General features: G+C 38.6%; 2 protein-coding genes across 9 annotated transcripts in view; one reads left to right on the forward strand and one right to left on the reverse strand.

Moving 5' to 3' along the window:
* Window positions 1–12,117, reverse strand: part of NDUFAF5 (NADH:ubiquinone oxidoreductase complex assembly factor 5) — a 36,173-nt gene extending 24,056 nt beyond the window's left edge. For 3 of the 5 annotated variants that reach the window (XR_004431120.1, XM_033185579.1, XM_033185580.1), the window contains exons 1-5: window positions 11,780–12,117; window positions 9,110–9,150; window positions 7,826–7,889; window positions 3,548–3,595; window positions 1,984–2,087 (exon numbers count right to left, since the gene is read on the reverse strand). Coding sequence is in view for 2 of the 5 variants with exons in the window: in XM_033185579.1 (XP_033041470.1) it covers window positions 1,984–2,087; window positions 3,548–3,595; window positions 7,826–7,889; window positions 9,110–9,150; window positions 11,780–12,001 (479 nt within the window). In the remaining 3 variants the exon portion in view is untranslated. Of the gene's footprint in view, window positions 1–1,983; window positions 2,088–3,547; window positions 3,616–4,654; window positions 5,762–7,825; window positions 7,890–9,109; window positions 9,151–11,779 lie in introns of those variants that run through there. The other 2 variants (XM_033185581.1, XM_033185582.1) reach the window with 2 other exon arrangements.
* ESF1 (ESF1 nucleolar pre-rRNA processing protein homolog) overlaps window positions 12,065–23,682 on the forward strand; it is a 66,721-nt gene continuing 55,103 nt past the window's right edge. For 2 of the 4 annotated variants that reach the window (XM_033185575.1, XM_033185578.1), the window contains exons 1-4: window positions 12,065–12,197; window positions 13,847–14,526; window positions 20,641–21,017; window positions 21,614–21,727. In XM_033185575.1, the coding sequence (XP_033041466.1) occupies window positions 13,890–14,526; window positions 20,641–21,017; window positions 21,614–21,727 (1,128 nt within the window). In that variant the 5' untranslated portion in view covers window positions 12,065–12,197; window positions 13,847–13,889. The other 2 variants (XM_033185576.1, XM_033185577.1) reach the window with 2 other exon arrangements.

Consider the following 23,682-nt stretch of genomic DNA (forward strand, 5'->3'; position numbering starts at 1 on the left):
TGAGTTTCAGGACAGAATTGAATGCCCATTTCAAACCATACTGTGTTAAGCTCATATTTATCCTTCCTAAAGCTTTTCGACTTTAAAAACTAAGGAGCTCATATTACATACTCTGTCATACTTACGGGAAAACAGAAAGCAACAGAATTAGTCACCTGCAAATAGCAAGCAGATGAGCTAACGCAAAAACTCAGGTTCTGACTCCCTGCCCAGGGTTCTTTATAGACCGAGGTTCCGCATATTTTTCATTTCATAACAGAATGTGAGTTTTCTAACTTTGTTCAGCACATCTAAAAAACCAGGGAAGGAATTACACACTTTCGAAAACATCAAGGGTGACCAGCTTTCCCAGAACACAAGACTTTCAGGCCAAAGGTGGCAAAGTCCTGGGCAGATCTTGATGACTGGTCACCCTAAAAACAGTTATCAAAAGAGTTGAACTGGACATGGAGAGCCTGTTGAACTTTTGAAAGGAAACCTATTTGACTATAAGAAGATAGGAGAAATAAGATACCACAAAGATATTTTTTCTCTGTTAGACTCTGAGTTATTTGAGGACAGGATCCCTATCTAATTCATTTTTGCATTCACCCAAAACATATGGCTCAACGCCCTTGTATCCTATAACCTATTTGATACACACTGGCAATACATGTTTGTGTAACATATGTGGAGGAAGATAGAAAACATAAAGGGAAAAGAGTAATCTTGAGAACTACATTCTGGTGCAGAATTATTATTATTATTATTAGAATTATTATTATTATTATATATAAGACAGGGTCTTGCTCTGTCACCCAGGCTGGAGTGCAGTGGCATGATCATGGCTCACAGCAGCCTCAACTTCCCAGGCTCAAGCGATCCTCCTGCTCAGCCTCCCAAGTAGCTGGGACTACAGGCGTGTGCCACCTTGCCCAGCTAATTTTTTAATTTTTTGTAGAGGTGGCGTTTCACTGCTGCCCAGACTACAGTGAACTCCTGGGTTCAAGCAATCCTCCTACTGCAGCCTCCCAAAGTGTTGGGATTACTGGCGTAAGCCACTGTACCCGGCCAGAAGAGTTAAGGCTAAAGGAAAACTAGCTGTCCTACATTTGCCAGAATGAGTTTATGATTGCTGGGAGCAGGAGTTTGAAAGAGTATATTCTATGCTCTCTGGTGGAGATAATAATATAATATAATATAATATAATATATATAATATAATATAATGCCTCAATTTCTTTTTTTTTTCCCCAACTTTCCACAACTTGCTCAACTCATCTGTGATAGAAGGGTTTTCTTCCTAACACAACTTATTATTTTGGAATTACGCTAACATTTGAACACAGGAGCCAATATGTTCTTTCAAACTCCTGCTCCCAACAAGACCAATTCCAAAATATTAAGATGCATTGGGGAGAAAAACCTATCACAGATGAACTTCAGGAAGTTGTGGAAAGTTGAAAGAAAAAAAAAAAAGTTGAGGCATTATATCATATTATCTCTACCAGAGAGCACAGAATATTTCCTTACTAGAGAAATCTCATAGTTTATAAACCAAGATAACTGGTTTGTAGTTTTTAAAAAAGTTATTAAGAATGTATTCCATTATCTATTTGCTTTACCTTGTCATAGCAAAACTTTTTTTTTTCTTTTTTGAGACAGAATCTCGCTCAGTCACCCAGGCTGCAGTGAGGTGGCACAACCTTGGCTCACCTCCGCCTCCCAGGTTCAAGCAATTCTCCTGCCTCAGCCTCCCAAGTAGCTGGCATTACAGGCACATGCCACCACGCCCGGCTACCTTTTTTGTATTTTTAGTAGAGACGGGGTTTCAACGTGTTGGCGAGGCTGGTTTCAAACTCCTGACCTCAAGTGATTCGCCTGCCTTGGCCTCCCAAAGTGCTAGGATTACAGGTGTGAGTCACTGCACCTGGCCTCATAGCAAAACTTTATGGCATGAATGATCTACTTATAACACACGGTTTTTAAAAAGTGGATTACCAACCTTAAACTGCTAACCACCAGGTCAAATGTATTTTCTCGGAAGGGAAGGAATTCTTCATCAGCTAAAACGCTGACAGTAGGAATTTCTGTTTCTAAGGAATTTTTCTAACGGTAAGAAAACAAAAGATTAAAAACACATTTATGTAGAATCTCAATTACTAACACAATCACTGTTTGTTAAATTGAAGTCAATGTTCTATTTACTTGGCAGTTTCTACCCCTCTTCCCAAAAATAGCACAGAGAAGGCACCCAAAAAGCATTTCTTAAATGACTTAACATCAGCCAGAAAAAATGGCTAATTAGTTGAAACAACATAAACAGGATACCCACCTCACACCAAAACAAATCTCAGAAAGCTGAAAGTTTGGCTGGGTGTGGTGGCTCACACCTATAATCCCAGCACTTTGGGAGGCCAAGGCAGGTAGGTCACTGAAAGTCAGGAATTCGAGACCAGCCTGGCCAAAATGGTGAAACTCCGTCTCTACTAAAAATACAAAAATTAGCTGGACGTGGTGGCACACACCTGTAATCTCAGCTACTCGGGAGGCTGAGGCAGGAGAATCGCTTGAACCCAGGAGGCAGAGGTTGCACTGAGCTGAGATTGCACCACTGCACTCCAGCCTGGGCAACAGTGCAAGACTGTTTCAGGGGGAAAAAAAAAAAAAGAAGGCTGAAAGTTTTAGTGAAACAACCAAAGTCCTAGAAGAAAATATGGATGGACTGGACATTTTACCCTTAGATGAAAAAGCCTAGGTAAACATAACTCAAAAGCCAGAAACTGTAAAGGAAAAGATTGATATATTTGATGATAAACTAATTAAAACTTTCTATTAATACAAATCAATAAACAATGTAAACAACTGAGGAAAACATTTACAACATACATTATGCAGGATTAATATCCCTAAAAACCAAGCTCTTACAAATTACCTAGAATAAAAACACACGACAGCTAAAGTAGATAAAGGACAAGGTGCAGGCATGTCACAAAATTATTTACAAAATTCACAAGAAATACCAATAGTCAAAAGACATCAGCAGCTGTCAGACTGATGAAGACAAAAAGGCTGGCCCAAGGAAAAAATAAATCAAACATACAATATGGCTTCACATAAGGATTTTCACTGCAGTGCTGGTTATTGAGAAACTAGAAATGTAACTGCCCTTCAATAGAAAGTTTAGCTAAACAAACTATGGAGTATTCATATATTAGAATACCATGTGGCCATTTAAAAAGATGATATATGGCACACATATGTATGAATTCACTGACAAAAAAATGATGTGCTATAAATAACATGGAATATTAGCATAGTAATGTTCATACACAATTGTGTGTTGTGGGGGCGGGGACAGTTACATGTCTGCAAATGTGGAGACCAAGTGCCACCAATGGTTGCCTCTGAATGGTAGGACTAGGGGTGATTTTTCCTTTGTCCTTGATATTTCCTGTATTAGTTCCTTTTCATGTGTCAGAAAAGATAGTTTGAAGGAAATAAAAATAAAGAAATTAAATATGAAAAATCACGAGATTAGAAACCAACAGTATTAAAAAGCCACCTACCAAAGCATTTTCTGCAATGTCGACTTGGAAGAACTTTCCAATAGTTTCCTGCAATGGAATAACTAAAGCTGAAACAAACAAATCCAGTCACAAACAACTGCTGACATTTCTAAAGGTAAAAGTATTAATTATATTTTAATTTTCAGCTTTGTAAGGGTATTTTTCTGCATAAAACCAGTATGGTACACAAACACTTTTAATAACACGTATCCTTTGTTTATTTAACTATATGTAATAAAATAGAGAACATGAGCATGCGTATTCAACATCCTGAGTTTACTACACTGGGTGAGGACTTCTATCTAAGTTTTCCATGGCATAACATGCTAAGAGCTAGTTTCCCCACTCTTGTGCCACAAAGGACCTGCAAAGGGTTTCACACCTTTCAGTTGTTTATTCAGAGTTTATAGAGTAAAGAAAGACTTACAGATACAGAGGCTTAGGGGTGAGGCTTAAGTGCTTCCATTTTCTGTGTTTCACCTACCCTCTCTCCCTTCCAAAAGGAAAGGAGACTACGCTATTTCTGCGCCAGAAAAACACTCTTTCCCCTCAACCCTCTTTTCTCCAGGATCCTGCTCCCTCTACCTCCATCTCTATCACTCTTTAGTCTCTGTCTTCTGTGTCTCCTTCCTTCACCTTACAACAGGCACAAGCTTTCCAAATACGAAAAAACTCCTCCCTCCACGCACCTTCTGGTTGTTTGGTTTATTATCCACAACTCTACTTATTCCTAGCTTCTTTCTCCCCATTCTGGGTATCTCTTTGCTTTTACAGCTCTCCTAATACTATCTGCAGTCTGCACTCACTGTTCCCAGTCCTGCTTCACCCGACCTCTTTGAAGCACAGCATTGTCAACAGCCTCCTAGAAGCTTCTTCAGAACCTTCTACTCTGGCTGCTCTCTTCTATTAGAGAAGCCAATCCTTTTTTACTTTACCCACACCCACTTCCCTGCCTGAAACTTGGAAAGATTTCACGCTACCAACATGATGTTGCTAAATATGGAGCTGGGAAGAGATGTGCTCAATGGCTCTCATGAGCCAGCTCCAGCACACTCCCGTGAGGGGTGAAGAATTAGATCAATAGGATTATCTATCCCTGTCTCTCACTTGAAAATTCGAACTAGGAGACTTCGAGATAATAGCAGAGGTCCCTGGAGTTGGAAGAACATTTAGACTTCAGGGTGGGGGCAGTGGTGCGCTGGCTCTTGGTTGGGGACTGCTTTGTATCATTTGCCAACTTCCATGGTATAAATATTCCCACCAGGGCTGATGTCAAGCTATCAATATGATGTCACAGAACAGAGGTTGGGAAGAGATGCTAACAATTGGCTCTCACAGGCTGGCCTAAGCTAGCTTCAGCTCACCATTGGGTGTAGCATATTCATATGGGGCCACACACACTGATGAACACTACTACGGATAGACCACAGGGAGTAAAAAGAATGAAGGCAACCAGACAGCATTTATGTAATACCAGAGTGCATGTGAACCGGAAGAACGTTGTTCTGGTGTTTCAAAATTCCCACCTCTTGTGAGGCCTGGCTCTGTTTCTGGATCCCTGAGTTACATAGGAGCCTCTCCGTAACAAATGTTTCTGTGTTTAAACTGGCCTCAGTGCATTTTTGCTTTCAACAATCAAAAGATACCTTACTAAGACACTTTCCAGCTTACTATTCCTGGCATCTTTATTGGCTCTTCCTCTTTCTCCCAACCCTAATTACAACTGCAGAAGGTTCTTTTCTATATTCTTGCCCTAGAGAGTTACCTATTTCTATGGTTTCAGCGGTTACTTCTGAAAGGGACTTCCAATCAAGAACCATAGCCTCCCCTTTGACAGGTTTACCTTGCCTTACTTAATCCTCTTACCAACCTTTTGAGATGGGTATTACTGATCATATTTTATAGAAACTGAGGTCTAGAGCAATTGATTGGCCCAGGTCCAAGTATACACAGACAGTGGCAGAGTTGAATTTTGAAGCCCTATCTGACTTCAAGTCAATGGTCTTAACCTCAATACCCCAGTTCCAGTTCCACATTTCCTACTACCTGCCAGCTAGTTATACTAACATATTCCACTGCCATCGCAAACTCGACATACCTAAAACAGGAATGATCCCGTGCTCCTTGCCACATCACATCCCTTGAATTTTCCAGTCACAAAAGGCATAACTTTAATTCTAAAGTTATCTTGCAATAGTCATTTAATAAACCTTCATTGTGATTTAGGTACTAGGATTTAGTAGTGATAAAAAATAAGCAAATCCAGCAAGAGAAGACACCAAATAAACATACATCAGGTGCTTGTAAGTGCTATGGAAACAAATAAAGCAATTAGTCAGCAGACAGCAGGGGCACTATTTTCTAAAGTAGTCACAGGAGGAATCTTTGATGAGGTCAGCTGAGTAAAGATCTGACAGGCGAGGAAGAGAGACACATAGTTACCTTGGGGAAGAGCATAGAGCAAAGCCCTGGCCTGTTTGAAAGACTGCAAGGAGGCCAGAGTGGCTGAAAAGTTGGGAGTGAATGGAAGATGGGATCAGAGACATGATAAAAAACCAGAATCCTAATGGTCTTATGGATTAGGACTCTGGATTACTACTAAATTAAATGAGAAACTAACAGTTAGTTCTGAGTAGAGGACTGACAATGATTTGTGTTTTGAGAGAATTACTTTGCCATGACAACAGACTGTCAGGGACAAAGGTAGAAGCATGGAGACCAATAGAAGGCTACTGCAATAATCTAGGCAAGAGGTGATGGTAGCTGAACAACATGGTGATGGTAAAGGTGGTAAAAAGAGGTAGAGTTTGGTTATATTTTGAAATGTATATAAAAGCTGCTGATGGATTAGATGTGGGAAAGAAGGATATAAGACGAATCAATAAAAATGTTTTTTGGCCTGAGTAACTAAAAGAATAGATTTGCTCTGCCTACCATATCTGATCACTCATCAAGTTCCGTTGATGCTTCTAGGTCTCTCTCATATATCCCATCATTTATATGTGTTGGCTCTCCATGGGTGGCAGGCCTTTATTTCTCATGCCTGCAATGCCTTTAACACAGCCTTCTAATGGGTTTCTCTATCCTTTCTCTTCCTCTTTCTCGAATGCCATCCCCAAATTAATCTTCCTTAAACATCACTATATCACACCCTATAGCATTCTACCTCTGTGTCTTTCCTCCTGCCATGCCCTGATTTCCAATGCTAGGAGACACCAACTCAAATTCTTTCAAATTCCAGGTCAGATTCTGTGCCCTCTGAGAAGCCTTGACCACATGAACCCCTACTGATTTTTCTTTTCCCTTAATTCCTGTTGCACTTTAATGACTGCACCATTTCTATGGCATTTACTATTACCAATAATAGTGTTTTAGGAGCCTCACCACCCCCTTCCTCACCCTGGCCCAAGTGTATGTTTTTATCTAAGCAGATTTTATGTAGAAATTTTACTTTATGGCCAGGCACAGCAGCTCATGCCTGTCATCCCAGCACTTTGGGAGGACAAGGCAGACGGATCACCTGAGGTCAGGAGTTCAAGACCAGCCTTGCTAACATGGTGAAATCCCATCTCTACTAAAACTACAAAAATTAGCTAGGCGTGGTGGTGCACCCCTATAATTCCAGCTACTCAGGAGGCTGTGGCTGGAGAATCATTTGAACCTGGGAGGCAGAGGTTGCAGTGAGCCGAGATGGCGCCACTGCACTCCAGTCTGGCCAACAGAGACTCCATCTCGGAAAAAAAAGAAATTCCACTTTCATCTTTGTGTCTAGCACAATATCGTATACACAGGAGCCAAAAGAATAAATTAATGTCTTTATGATCTGAATTATAAAGTGCAAAATAAAATGTTATAAGCACTAATAAAGCTACTTATATTTAATCATACAGAAAGACTTCTAGTCAACTGATAAAATTAATATTTTTCTAGCTAAAAGTTAGTCACATTTTCTGTATGGATGCCAATCTGATTTTTATGGTAATTATAAAAAATGTGAACAAAGTGGGAACAAAGAGAAATATCTTATACAGATTCAAATAAATTATCAGTAGAAACACAATATACAATGGATTCAGAGAAAAACCCTTTAAGAAAAAAATACTAAAGAGGGGAGAAAACCACCATTGTTTCTACCACTTAAAAAAAAAAACAAATTAACAATTCTGATATAATTAAAATCTAAATATGTTGCAAGCTAAACTGATTCCTAGGAAAGTCTTTCTTTAAAATTAGCCAATGTTACTTTTCACAGTAAATTAAGTCATCAAATACATATACCTTATTCAAATATTGTGCAATGTAACCTCTTCCACAACCAAGATCCAAAGCAAGGGGGAAAGCTCTAAAAAAAAAAAAAAAAAAAAAGACACAAAGGTTATGCTCTGTCCATGATACAGTCTATACGTTAAGAATTATTTTTTCTTAAGTAAAATCATTTCAATAAACACAACTTCCAGAAGGTTACATCATCTGTCTTTTCGGCCTCACCTTACAAGCTATATATACCAGAGCCTACAATACAAGGCAAGTCTGTCTGCTAGCTATTCACAGGACCTCATGATGAGCCAGCTTCCCACTAGCTGTCTCCATGATATGGACTCGAAGAACAGATCTAATGAGGATATTTTAACTCAATAATACATCCAGATAAAGAATGCAAAGAAGCTAATGTAAATTAACCTGAAAATAATTGACATACTTATCAATAATTATCCCTATTTCTCAGACTTGTTGAAGCAGTGGAACACTTAGAAATCATAATGTGAAATACCATAAGGTATTAATGTTAAACTAAAAAGAACTTAAATAATAAACTTTTACTGAAAACGTACCAGGTTCAAAGTACTGTGCTAAGTGTCTCAAGCTAAGTAAGCCAAACCAAGTACCTCAACTAATAAGCAGCAGTCAACACTTCAATTCAGTGAGTCTGAATCCTGAGCTGGAACTATTATCCTCCATGCCATGCTGTCTTCTCTAAATATACTATGTTATGCTACATTGGTACAGACATCTAATTGTAGGCCATAGGTTTTAAAACAAAAAACCTATAACGAGAAAACTTAATTTATCTACTAAGAACATTCTTCCCGAAAAACTGGAACAAAAAGAGCCCTTTGCAATTTGTTTTTAAAAAGCTTTGTCAAAATTATAGTACACGGCTGGAGAATCCCTGGTGGTAGATAAACTTATTTACCTAATGCCCTATAACTTGATGATGAACACAGGCAATATGGCACAGTTAGGTACAGAGGCTTTGGAACTAGTAAGCAAATCTTCCATTTTTGGAGCAATCTTTCTATTACTCGCTTTTGGCCAAATGAAGTGGATTCAGGCTTGGAGATAGATACGAGTTGTACTTCCACACATTCTTTTCTTTCTTCAGGCAACAATGAAGAAAACATTTGCTCTCCAGACAAGAAAAAGGAGTCTTACAGAGTGATTTAAATCACAGTCTGAGTAAATTCTTCCAAGTTCTGCCATTTCAGATATCAAGTTCTCAGCATTTAACCTGAATTTCCACTCAAAAGCTGATGGTATTGTATTATGATCACCACCACTTACCTGGGTATGTCATATACACGGTCTGCGATCCGACTTCCAACCTGAAGGATTAAAAGAGGCGTAGGTTAGCCGGGCGCGGTGGCTCACGCCTGTAATCCCAGCACTTTGGGAGGCTGAGGTGGGTGAATCACAAGGTCAGGAGTTTGAGACCAGCTTGACCAACACGGTGAAACCCGCCTGACCAACATGGTGAAACCCCATCTCTACTAAAAATACAAAAATTAGCCAGGAGTGGTGATGCACACCTGTAATCCCAGCTACTCGGGAGGCTGAGGCAGGAGAATCGCTTGAACCCAGGAGGCGGAGGTTGCAGTGAGCCAAGATCAGCCAAGATTGTGCCACTGCACTCCATCCTGGGTGACAGAGCAAAACTCCTTCTCGAAAAAAAAAAAAGAGGCATAGGTTAACAAGGAAGTAACACTCTTTCTCCAGTATTCAACAATCCACGGGTTACCTGTGTTTTAAAATAAGTACTTCCCTTTATCCCCTTTTCAATTTCACCACAGGAACTTTCTTCTCAAATCACCAGGAAACAAAATTGAGGCAAATTACTCCAGAAGTCAATTTTATGAAATCAAGACAAATATTCTTAAAAATACACACACACACACATATATATGTGGTCTTTACATTCCATGTGACATGAGATCACAAGGATGAAAAGCAAAAGGAATACAATGGGCACATTATTGTCCATGGATATTAGCATGAGGTACATAAAGTGAAAAATTAGTTGGGGTTTATTGTAGATGAGTATGTAAGTGGTCACTTAAGAAAAGCTGTATTATTTGATGACTAACAAATTTTGTGGAACTCATAAATGAACAACTTTTCTGAGTGACACTCGCAAGTTAGAAAAAGCCAAATCTGAGGAAAGTGCACCTCCCCTGCCCCAATCCTATCCCAAGTTAGGAGTCATAAGATAAACACCACCTTTTGCTGGCCTAGCTTCATCTGGTAGTAATATAGATGTGGGAGTCTAGTATTCCCCACATTCCATTCATTTCCTCATAAAGACCCCAGAGTTGTTACTAGGACTTAAAAGTTCCAAACACAGATGTACTTGCTTTTTGAGAGAAGGGAAAGGGAGAAGGGAGTATAGATGTTTTTTCCCAGGAGTCCACTTTGTACATCATTCCTAATATGAACACCCTATGTTTATTATAAAAAGAACTCTTCATATACTTTATCTTATTTGTTCTAGTCCCACAAATTGACAAGGCCTCAATCAAGTTGTAATCCATGTACTTTTTTTGGAGGAGAAAGGGCTACAAGCGCACATCTTCTAAGTACATGACATCAGCAGTGTAGTAGGTGCACCCTCCCTTACAAATGGGATCCAGAAAATTTATTGGTAGTAAACTTCCTACCTATACTAGACATTACCAGCCTCTCTAAGACTTCCTGAGAAACAGACACCCTATCAATCATCCGATCACACCTGTGCTTGCACAGAGCTCTGCTCAAGCTAGGCGTTCAGTAACTGTTGCATTTTACTTGACTCCAATTTTGTTCCACTCCTGAATAAAAATTTACTGAGGCCTGAACTTGGGAATGCGTGTCCTGAGAGTAGAAATCCTCAGTCTTTGGCCCATCTGGGCAGGGAGAAAAAGGATTCTCAAACGAGCCGAGACAAATCAGAGATCTTAATTTGATCTTCCTAAAACATAAATCAGATCACTGATTAAAAAGAACTTCATGGCCGGGCGCGGTGGCTCAAGCCTGTAATCCCAGCACTTTGGGAGGCCGAGACGGGCGGATCACGAGGTCAGGAGATCGAGACCATCCTGGCTAACATGGTGAAACCCCGTCTCTACTAAAAAATACAAAAAACTAGCCGGGCGAGGTGGTGGGCGCCTGTAGTCCCAGTACTCGGGAGGCTGAGGCAGGAGAATGGCGTAAACCCGGGAGGCGGAGCTTGCAGTGAGCTGAGATCCCGCCACTGCACTCCAGGCCGGGCGACAGAGCGAGACTCGGTCTCAAAAAAAAAAAAAAGAACTTCACATTCCCCTAGAGCAGTGCTAACAAAAAATGAGAGTCACATATGTAATTTCAAATTTTTCAGTAGCCACATAAGAAAGTAAAAACGAGAGAAATTTAATTTCAAATTTTAATTGAAATTTAATTTTAAATTTATATTTAATATATTTCATGGAACCCAATATATCAGAAATACCACTGCCAACATGTAATCAATATAAAAGCTATTAATGAGGTATTTTACATCCTTTTTTCATACTAAGTCACTATACTCGTGTGTATTTTACACTTACAACATCTCAATTGGACTAGTCAACTTTCAAGTGTTCAACAGCCACATGTGTGGCCGGCAGTTACCACACTGGCTGGACAGCGCAGATACAGAAGAAAATCCCACGTCCCTATCCTTCAAGGCCCTGATGATTTGGACCCTCCTGACCTCCTCTCCCACTCTCGCTCTCTGGAGCTTCACTGGAGGCCTCTATCGGCCTCAGAGACGTTGCCGAAATGCATGAAAGCACGTTACCAATATCCGAAGCTAGGCCTTGCGTGATTACAGTACAGGCCGAGAGAGGCAAGGCTGCTAGTCAAGGTCAGACGGCGAGGTGGGGTGAGGTCGGGGCCCAGCTGGAGCTCGCGGAAAGGAAACCAAGCCTCCGCGTCGCCCGCCCCGCCGCCCCGCGGGCTCACCTCCTCCTTCAGGTAGTCAAACTTCGTAGGCTCCGGCTGCCGGGCCGCCCAGTTCTTCTGTTTCCTTTTCAAATCCCGGTCGAAGATATTTAGCGGTCTGAGCGAGGTGCTCCCGCGGGGAGAGACACCAGAGGTGACTTCCCTACGGCCAGTCTTCTCCGCTGAGAACCTCGCCGCCCAAGGTCGCCAACATAAGCGCCAGAACCCTGCGGGCCGCACCATCTCCAGCTGCTACACCAATTGCAGGCACCTTTCTGTCGTGCGCATGCGCCAGAGCGGCTTTTGCGCGTACTCCGAAGATCACAGAGGGATCGTGCAAGTAGTTTGGCCTACTTCGCTTGCCATTACGGCGGAGCGCCACGCGGAGGATTGTGGGTGTGGGTTCCCATGTGAGGCTCGGGAAGGACTCTTCCGGACGGTAGGTGGGGATGAGCTCGAGTTGAAGAGCTCGAGTTGAAGAGCTTGAGGGGGCGTAGGGGTGGCGCGGGGGAAGAACTAGTCTCTAACAGGATCTCCTTCGGATCTGCGAGGGGTTTTGCCCCTCCTCCTGAGCCTTTTCGGCCTCATTCTTCAGACTTCATCGATCCTTTTCAGCGTTGCTTGTCAAATCAGTTTGTTAGCTGCCCCCCTGCGGTACGGGAGGTGGGAAGGAGACCCTCGTTCAGGGGCCAGCCTTGTGTTCGCATTAGAGAGCGGGCAGAAGGGGAGGGTGGGCTACGGGGCTGTGGGCGCATGTCGGAAGTGAGGTCCTGTCGCCTTCCCCTCTCGAATTATCTGACAACGAGTGCTTTCGTTGTAAACATTTACAATACATATATTACTTTTCCTTGTTGAGGTGGTACCTCGTAAGATTGCTCGGAGAGTTAAGTGCTGTAATAAATCGAAAGATGTTTAAATGCACCAGCGATAGCTTCAGTTTTTCCTGGTTAGTGTAATTAAAAGGACTTGATTTTTAAATAAGGAATACTGCCCTTTAATTTTTTTTTTTGTTGTTGTTGCGCTTAATAGCGACTTTTGGCTCTTTGCAAAATTCCCATGCAGAGATGCTAAACCATTAGGGACTATTCACAAGGGAGCAATATTAATTTATACATATATGTATATGTTCTAGTGTGTTTTGGGGGGATCAACTCATATGGGCCTTCATCACTTGTAGGATAAGATATTATAGAAATAAGTGATATTTATTAACTAGAGTGAGACTTTACGTGGAGACTCAAGTTTACTGTTTTACTTATTTTTAAACTTTTTATTACTTTTGAAGGATGATTGGATTTAAGGAGGGAACTTTGTGAGCTAAACCTGAGTTGATTTTGGTCTGTTTAGTTAGCATGCTAGCTTTATAGAACTAAAGGCTGTTGGCAGTAGCAGGAGATAAGGAGTAGCAGAATGAGAGCAGAATGTGAAGAAACAAATGAGGCCAACTGAGGCTAGGGAATCTTACTCTTTTTTTTGGTAGACAGGGTCTCGCTCTGTTGCCCCAGCTGGTGTGCTGTAGTGCCCTTAGGTTCACTCTAGCCAAGACCTCCCGGGTGGAAGTGATCCTCTTGCCTCAGCCTCCAGAGTAGCTGGGACGACAGGCGCCCACCATGCTGGGCTCATTTTTCTATTTTTTGTGGTGTTTTACCATGTCACCCAGGCTGGTCCTGAACTCCTGGGCTCAAGTGATCCACCCGCCGTGGCCTCCCAAAGTGCTGGTGAGCCACCTCGCCCAGTCTAGGGAATCTTAATTACGTTTACTTTCAATTAGTAACACATACAGGTATACAGATAGAAATTCTAAGTGAGAACAATGGACAAATATTTGTTACCCTCCATAAAGCCCTGGGATTCTGCTTTGTCTGCCTTAAGTTTATTTCTCTAAATGGTCTGTAATGGAAAGACGATATTTTGGTATGTTTATGCTTTCTTGCATGTGACCCAGAATAATTGGAGATATGAAGTTAGACTTGTTACCTTTATTTTACATACATTAAACTGAGAATATATTGTGAATTTATGTGTTTTAAAACATTTCGTTATGGTACTAACCATTATTACCATTAAAACATTTGTTGTATTTTTTAGTATTTGGTGTCTTCAAACATTTGGTCAAGATTAAAAATTTAAAATGTCATCCAAACAAGAAATAATGAATGACCAGCGGTTTAGACGGGTCGCAAAGGACCCGAGATTTTGGGAAATGCCAGAAAAGGATCGAAAAGTCAAAATTGACAAGAGATTTCGAGCCATGTTTCATGACAAGAAGTTCAAGTTGAACTATGCCGTGGATAAAAGAGGACGCCCCATTAACCATAGCACTACAGAGGATTTGAAACGTTTTTATGACCTTTCAGATTCTGATTCTGATCTCTCTGATGAAGACAGCAAAGCATCAAATCAAAAGAAAATAAAGAAGAAAAAAACCCAGACTAAAAAAGAAATAGATTCAAAAAATCTAGTTGAGAAGAAAAAGAAAGAAACCAAGAAAGCTAATCAAAAGGGTTCCAAAAATAAAACTGATTTAGATAATTCTGAAAGAATTAAAAAAATGAAAACCTCATGTAAATTTAAGGTAGATTCAAACATAAGTCTGAAGAACGATAGCAAAGAATTTACACAAAAAAGTGCGAAAGAGAAAAAAAACATTGTTCAACGTACTACAGACTCTTCTCTCGAAAAACGAAGGACATTAGACTCGGGCACCTCTGAAATTGTGAAGTCTTCCAGGACCAAGCGTTCTAAGACAAGAGGAGAAATGCAATCAGGTAGATTGGAAAAACTTAGAGATTCTTGGGTGTTGCATTATTTATTTTTATACTGATCTTTCAAAAATGTAAACACATTAATAAGTATTTTCATAGTATTATGAAATGGTCAAATGCTTATCTGGAAATACAAAGCTATAAAAGAAATATGCAGTGATTATTAATTTTTGATGTGGCGCTAGAAGACAGACATGAGAATTTGAATCTTGAAGTTAAACAGTGATTTTGATTAGTGGTGAGCCCTAGTGAGAACTATATTCTCTAAACAGATGTTGTATGTCATTACATGATAAGAGATGTGTTTAAAGAGGGTAAGTAGGCCGGGCACGGTGGCTCATGCCTGTAATCCCAGCACTTTGGGAGGCCATGGAGGGCAGATCACTTGAGGTCAGGAGTTCAAGACCAACCTGGCCAACATGATGAAACCCCATCTCTACCCAAAACACAAAAAATAGCCAGACATGGTGGCACACGCCTGTAGTCCCAGCTATTCGGGAGACTGAGGCAGGAGAATCGCTTGAACCTGGGAGGTGGAGGTTGCAGTAAGCTGAGATTGTAGCACTGCACTCCAGACTGGCTAACAGAGTGAGACTCTGTCTCAAAAGTAAAATAAAATAAATAGTGTAAGTAGGACTCCATCTCAAAAATAAAATAAGAGGGTAAATAGAGTTGAATACTCATTCATTAATTTGTTCAACTGCTTATTAACTAGTGTGTGGCAGACAGAATATGAGTAAGGCATTGTCACCCATCTCAGGGCTGTCGCTAGCTTATATGATATCTTTATGCAAATTAGAAAAAGGCATGCTCTCTGGACACACCGAGCTCCCAGGAGTCACACTTTGGTGAAGAGATGGCACCTTTGAAGCAACAGATTTTTTTGCCCCTGAGCAGACATAGCCCCCTCCAGAGTGCATGGCTTGGTAAGTGTAGGATGGCCTTGATTTTAGCCCTTCTTGTCCCTTAATAAATGCCCTTGTGCAGATAACAGCATGCTTAACTTTGTGCAGTGGCCCCTGTCTAAAGCAACATTATCCAGCAGAAATACATAATTTTGGATTTTCTAGTAACCACGTTAAAAAGTAAAATGAAACAGGTAAAATTCTTTTAAATAATATATTTTATGTAACCCAATATATCAAAATTATTTCAATATGTAATCAATATAAAAGTCAATGTGTATTTTACGTTTTATTTTCTACTCATTTCAAACTAACATCATACTATTTTCATATTAATGTCAAGTTAGACAAAACGCATTTCAAGTGCTCAGTTACCACATGTGACTACTGGCTACCATATTGGACAATTTAAGTCTAAAGTAGAAGAAAGTCAGAACCATAATACAAAGTGCAATAGTAGTAAGTGCCATAAAAGATGTTTAGCAGAAAGCCTTGGAAATCTGGAGGAAGAAGTCACTCAAGATGTGGTAGTCAGAAAAATTCACAGGGGACACACTACTTTGGGGTGTGGAAAAATTTAAGTTTGAGGACCACAGTGTTCTACATGGAAAGAACTTTTTGAGCAAAGATGTGATTGGGCATGTTCAGAAGAGATCAGTAGTCCCATTTGATTGAAGGGCCAAAATGAGTAGCAGCTAGAAATGATTGTTTGGAACTAGGTAAGAGACAGCTGGCTCTGTTTTGTGTTACGTGTTTACTAAACTTATTAAAATTTTATGTCACCTTCAGCAGCAAGCAATTTTGAGTGTTGATGTTGCTGATAGTTGATGATGTTCAAATGAGCCAGACCTGTCATTACAGGATCTAAGGAGGGGTCTTGATAGGTCAAGAGGTCTTGATAGGCCTAGAGGTCTCGATAGGCAGATATCACACTGGGAAAGTAGAAAGTATCAGGCAGTGGAGTGAATTCTGAATAGCAGGGACTAGGGAGTCAGTGGTGGTATCCCATTTTACATAAGTGAGCAGCAGACCTCATGAGGCATGGGAAGAAAGGATAGGAATCCGGTTACTGAAACTGAAGAATAGGATTGGAATGGGACCAGCAGCAAAGTTGATTTGGTGTTGAGTTAGTGAGGTAAGTTAGTCTAGGATCCACTTCATTTGGGGCACTGAATTAATATAACATGGCTGTATAATCCTTTAGATTGATTTTACAGACTATTTTTACATATCTTTTCTCATTTAATTTTCTCAGTTACCTTGAGCAATGAGGCTGTATCAGTGAACAAGGTTAAAGTGACTTGTGTAAGGACATGGAGACCTGGAACTGCAACTCAAGTCTTCTGATTCCTTCTACCCCACTATGTTGTTTGCAGTCATTTTGTTGGTTCCACAGTTTAGGAAAGGCATTATTCATGAATAAGGATTACGCAGCTCCGTATATAATCTTCTGTTCATTATCCATTCATCAGTTATCATTACAGCAATTACTGTGTGCAAGGGACTGTTTAAGTGCTATGAAGTAAAGGTGATGTGAGGACTTGGCAGTGTGATATTTGTCATTATAAAATGTTCATGCCTAGCACTTGCACTCCTAAATATCTGTTTTACATAAATAATTGGGTGTGTGCAAAGAATGTGCATTGCAGCATTATTTTTAAAATAAAATGGTAACTGACTGGGCATGGTGGCTCACATCTATAATCCCAGCACTTTGGGAGTGCAAGGTGGGTGGATTGCTTGAGGTCAGGAGTTTGAAACCAGCCTGGCCAACATGGCAAAACCTGGTCTCTACTAAAAATACAAAAATTAGCTGGGCATGGTGGTGCACAGCTGTAATCCCAGCTACTTGGGAGGCTGAGGCACGAGAATCACTTGAACCTAGGAGGTGGAGCTTGCAGTGAGCCAAGATCACACCACTGCACTCCAGCCTGGGCAACAGAGCGAGACCCTGTCTCAAAAAGTGAAAATAAAAATAAAATGGTAACATCATTAAGAGATTGATTAAATGTTATATGCAAACATCTATGATCTGTGAAGTTTTAAAAATAGGTTACAAAATAACAAATGATATGACCAGTTACTTAAAAAAAATTAGTATTTAAATCGGAGAAAGCAAATTTAGAGATATGGTAATATACTAAAATAACCAGTTATCTTTGAATGAAAAATTAGTAGTCACCTTTGTTTCATTTATTAACCATATTTTCCTAATTGTTTTTGGTTTCTAATGATCATTTATTATGTTTATAATTGGAGGAAAATGGTAAAGCAGTTTTTTTTTTTGAAGTTGCTGGATAAGTAGTAATATTTACTGTCACTACTAGAGCAATACCGTCTAGGAGTAGAGACAGCTATTTATATTTGTGTAACCCCACATTGTCTTGCACAAGGCTGTGTACATTGTGGGCTCTAAGCAGATACTTTCTGGGTTTTGTTTTTTGTTTTTTTGTTTTTTTGTTTTTTGGAGACAGGGTCTCACTGTACTGCCCAGGCTGGAGTGCAGTGATGCAATCACAGCTCACTGCAGCCTCAACTTCCTGGGCCTGGGTGATTCTCCCACCTCAGCCTTCCGAGTCACTGGGACCACAGGTGCACCCCACCATGCCCAGCTAATTTTTGTATTTTTATAGACACAGAGTTTTGCCATGTCGCCCAGGCTTGTTTCAAACTTCTGGGCTCAAGATCCTCTCATTTTGGCCTCCTAATGTGATGGGATTACAGGCGTGAGCCACTGTACTCAGCTGCAGATACTTATTGAATGAACAAATATTCTGAATGTAGTTGATATTGTTAAAAACATTAAAATAGAAGACCTCTTTAAGTCTCTTACGCAACACTTTATTATAATACAACCCAAAGCGTGGTATGTATGCCATTGTCATAAGTGAGAAGATTTTTGATGATACTCAAACTTTTAAAATATTAATAGTTATGTACTATGTCAGTATCTTAGAAAACGATGTAATTACCCCATCACTTCTGTGACTTCAGGAATATTGCTTAGAACAAAGCTAATTTTTAGAAAATTCTATTAAAAAATATATAAATGATATTTAACAATCATGAAAATATGATATAATAATTGACAATTGAGAAATATTGCAATACTAGATAGACTGGGTCTGTAAGATGTTATTTCTAAGCTTGTTGCTTAAAAGTGAATTCTGCTTACCTCGTAACTTTCAACGTTGTGTTTTTCTGATCTCATACACAACCTGTGACAATGCCTTCATTTTGGCGTTTTTTGCTTCTATTGGCTAGTTATTTTTTTTATTAACCCCTGCTTCCTTGTGGTGGTAACATAAAAGCCCATTTCCTGCTTTTCCTTCTAACAAAATACCTTTTCATTCAGTTAGTCTCAGGTCAAATTGTATCTTTGTGAAGCCTTTTTATAAATACTTCTTTGCAGGCAAATTTAGATGTTTCTCACTGTATGGTGATTGAGAAGATAGGTTTATAAATGATTAAACTGTTACCTTTTATTTATGAATCCATCAAGAGCATGAGATCATGTTACAAATCTCTCTTTTCCCTTATCCTAGCTCAATTCTTTGTATGTAGTAGATAATAAATACTTGCTCAATGAATGATTATTGTAAGATAATAGGACCAAGAGAACTTAGTTCCAATTTCATTCTTAATTCTCCAAACTTAGAGCTTGTAAGCAGAAACATAAGCTCCAATTTAAAGATGAATAAAACGTATAAGATATATCTACATACCCAGTAGACAGAAGTTTGTGATTGCTTTAGAAGTAGGAAATGAGCCCTTTCCGAGTTGTGAGGACTAAAATTTCCAACTTAAGCAAAAACAGTCTTTTAATCTTGGTGTATCGCTAATCATTACAGGTGATTACAAAGTTCAAGACCTGGCAGAAAAGTTGTAGATATTATTTCTCTGTCTTTATAGGTGATCTCATCCACATCACAGCTTCTGTTGTCAACTACAAATGAATGAGTCACTGATCTCCAACCCAGACTTCTCTAAGCTGTATACTCTTATTATTGATTCTTTCTTTTAGATGACTGAGTGGCACTTCATATTCAACATATTCAAAACTGAGCTCATGATTTCCCTCCACCAAACAACTAGTTCAAATCCAGTGTTCCCTTTTCATCTAATCCATCTTCTTAGCTAGCTGGCTGTGAAAGCTAAGAAGCTATGACTCATCTTTGACACTTCCAAAATTCTCATTCCCCATATCAAATCTCCAGTCAGTAATTATTATCGGTTTCACTTCCTAACTGACTCTGAGATCCATGTACTTCTCTGCATACATACTGCCACCCAACTTAGTGCTACCTTCGTTTTTTGCCTTGTGTACTGTACTACCTTTGCTATATTCACATCTGTTCTTCACTTTCCCCAGTCAAAGTGATCTCCTCAATATGCAAGTCTGAGGATGACAATAATCCAAAAAAAGATGACATCCTGTTTTTTGAAAATAGCAGTGTCTTCCCAGTGCTTTTAGGAAAAAATCCAAGCTCTCTATATGGTTTTTAGATAGCTTGGCCTCTACTTAACTCTTCATTTCCATTTGTTACTTGATTCTGTGCTATCTGTGATCTGGATATGATTGTTGGCTTTTTCCTATTGGCAGATTTTTACAGGTACCTTCCTTGCTGTTTTAAACAAATTTCCATCTATTAGTCTAACTTTTGACTGTTTAATCCTCTTCATCCTTCAGGTAACAGCTCAGTTATCACTCACTTAGGGACCCTGTTATATCCCCTTAGAAAACATTCTTTCTTGAATATCTTAGTTGTGATTTTAACTTTTTCTGTGTATTGATTTTATTTGACATCTATTCATATATTCTTTTCACTCAGCTAGAAGTTTCACTGAGAGCACTGTTTGCCTCTCTTTTGCCAACTATTGTATATTGAGCACTTAGCACACAGGAGGCACACTGTTAAGTATTGAGTGAATGTCTGGATCTACTTGCATGATGTAAGCATGTGTTAGGATTTCTGTTAAATAACTTGGTTAAGTGTCTACTGAATTTGTATTTTCCTTTACTCTGTTTCATGGAAGTTATGGTTAGGATTTCTATCATAAAAATTGACTAAGCATTTACTGAATTTATATTTGCCTTTACTGTGTTTCATAGAAATCATATTTTTACTGGATTTGATATCAAAATAATTTGGATTCAGTTTAATTCAGTGTATATCTTTTCTTAATTTCTTTCCCCTTTAATATTTTGCAGTGGTTCCACCTATAATGACAAGAGACAGTGATGGTTATGAAAACTCGACAGATGTTGAAATGTTTGACAAAGATGCTCTGGAGGAAGATTCAGAAAGTGTTAGTGGAAGTGATGAAGAATCTGAAAGTGAAATTACAGGTGTTGGTAGAGCTTCAGGTGATGATGATGATGGAAGTGAAGATGAAGATGAAGAGGATGAAGATGAGGATAGTGAGGATGATGATGAAAGTGACAGTGGCCCTGATCTAGCAAGGGGTAAAGGAAATATAGAAACTAGTTCTGAAGATGAAGATGATATGGCAGATTTGTTTCCAGAAGAATCTGGTTTTGAGCATGCTTGGAGAGAATTAGATAAAGATGCTCCTCGTGCTGATGAGGTAACCTTTTGAATAAACAAGATTATTTGTGAAAAACACAGTACAGGGAGCTTTTATGGGTGGTAGAATTGGTGTCATTAAGTGGGAAAAGCTTATTGGTAACAGTATTCTTGATGATTCTGATTAAAATTTGATATGGAATATAATTGTGTGAACTAGAAGATGTCCAAGCAGATAAGGAAGAAGCTCTACATGAATAATTAAAAGTTGCATGAAATTTTTAATACTTGTTTTGGCTAGTAGTTTATATTTCTGTTTGTACGGCACCTAATAGAAATGTTGCAGAGTAACATACTCAACTTCCTTACTCATGCATGCATGGCAAAATAACCTAACAAACTTGGTAGTTAAAAAAACAGCTCATGATCATGTTCTGATTTAACAAGAAGCAGGTAAGAGAAAGTGCTTATCTGTTACGATTTTACTGTTGTTTGACTCATTTGAAGTTCTCTTTTATATACTGAATTTCACTTAGATAACTACTATACTGTTAATTTCAGACCATAGGGGACAGAATTTATTACGTTTTTAGAATCTTTATCTTTCAAGTATTGAGAATGATATGGATTATGTACTATTTAATTCTCATTTCTCAGATTACATGTCGATTAGCAGTTTGTAACATGGACTGGGATAGATTAAAGGCAAAAGATTTGCTGGCTCTGTTCAATTCATTTAAACCTAAAGGAGGTGTTATATTTTCCATCAAGGTGAGAAATCATTTCATTTGGAAGTAAATGTTTCTAGGCATTTTAAGTTAAATCTGATTTTTTTTTTTTTTTGCCATAGTTTTCATTTTTAGGAAAATAATGTGGAAGTTGTCCAATACAATTGAATGTGAAGCTTATGTAACAGGTATAACTGTTAGAAAAGAAGAGGTGAAATTATTATTATCGATAGGTTATATGCTTGTTTACACATTAAAAACCCAAAGAAATAAAAGCTTAGTAAAGGGACAGGGTATAAGAACCGTGTTTAAAAATAAATTGCATTCCTTATTGCTAACACTGGCCAATTAAGGAAAAAAAAAATCTATACTAGAAACAAAACCATATAAAGTACTTGGGAATTACCTTAATAAACACAAATGACCTATGTGAAGTAAACTGTAACACTTGATAAATTTGAAAAACTTACATAGATTTGGAGACACCTTATTTCAAGCCAACCTAATGATTAAGAATCCAGGCTTTGCATTATGACAGACCTGGGTTCAAATCTTGATTCTCATAAGTGTTATGTGATCCTGGACATTTAATTAATCTCTCAAATATGTTTACATCTTTCTAATATATCCAAGTGGATATATAACAATAGTATTGGTGGTTGTAAGGATTACGTATAAAGGAGCTCACACTAAGTATTTAGTGCAGTGCCTGAAATAGTCCTGCCCTCAATCATTGTTAGAGATTGAGTCTTCCTTATCCAAAATGCTTGGGATCAGAAGTGTTTTGAATTTCAGATTTTGAAATAAGATTGCGTTATATATACTTACTGGTTGAGCGTCCCAGTTCCGAAATCTAAAATGCTCCAGTGAGCATTTCCTTTGAACCTCATGTTGACAGTCAAAAAGTTTGGAATTTTGGATTTTGGATTTGGGATGCTCAACCTGTATTACTGTTTAAATATTTAAAGATGTTATGTCTACAGTTCTAGTGTAATTTTGATCAAAATCCCAGTTCAAGTCAAAGTTAAGAAAAAGGATACCGATAATCATCTAAAAGAATAAACAAATTAAGAGTAGCTAATAAAGTTTTTAGAAATCATGTTAATATAAAAACTCACCCTGTCGCTTCTCAGCCTTTTGGCTAAGATCAAATATAAAAACTCACCCTACAAGTTACAATATCTAAACATTCTATGATGCTATGAGGGTTGACAGGTTTGAGTAAAAATGGGACAAATTGGTAGAACAGAATAGAGTTTATATGATAACTTAGATCAAAATAGGCTGCTTGAATATTTGGACAAATGAACAAGTCATTGGATGGAGAACTTGATTCAGATCTTTACCTCTTGATAGCCCCAACGAAACTCTAGATGAAGCAAAGGAAAAAAAATTAAAAGTCAAGCCAAAGAAACAATTTTTAAAACCTGTGTTTTAGGCGATAGTAAGAATTTCTAGACTTAGAAAAGAAGAAAAAAAAGAATCAAAAGATGCGACTATATATATTATAAACTTATGTATTAAACCTATTGTGTATATATATACAATTAAAGTTAGTAAGGAAAACTGGGATCATCTTGTTGACAAGTTGCATATTTTTCAGAAGTTCAAAAAAGCATGTATTCATTAACAAATGTGTATTAAGCCCAGTAGTATCAAAGCGATGTCATTACTACACTTATTTCTTGACTCTCAAAGTAGGCAAGATTTTAGAAAATACCACACCTGGTGAGAGTGAATCCTTTTTCTTATATCGAGACTATACCTAATCTGTATAAGGTTGTCATCAGTTCTGTTCTATTTCTTTAAAAGAAAGCACTGGGTAAGTGGTATGACAGAGATAAGTTGGTTATTACAAAATTGATTTTCATTATATGTTTATTTTTCTGTATTTCATGTAAACTATTTAATTTGCTCACTTTTCATGTATGTGTTTATATTCAGATTTCCTTGAGCTTAGCGTCTTGTTTTGCTTTTAATTTTTCCTTTGGGTCTTGG

Source organism: Trachypithecus francoisi, unplaced genomic scaffold (genome assembly GCF_009764315.1).
Source record: "Trachypithecus francoisi isolate TF-2019V2 unplaced genomic scaffold, Tfra_2.0 Lachesis_group21, whole genome shotgun sequence".
NCBI classification, from domain to species: domain Eukaryota; kingdom Metazoa; phylum Chordata; class Mammalia; order Primates; family Cercopithecidae; genus Trachypithecus; species Trachypithecus francoisi.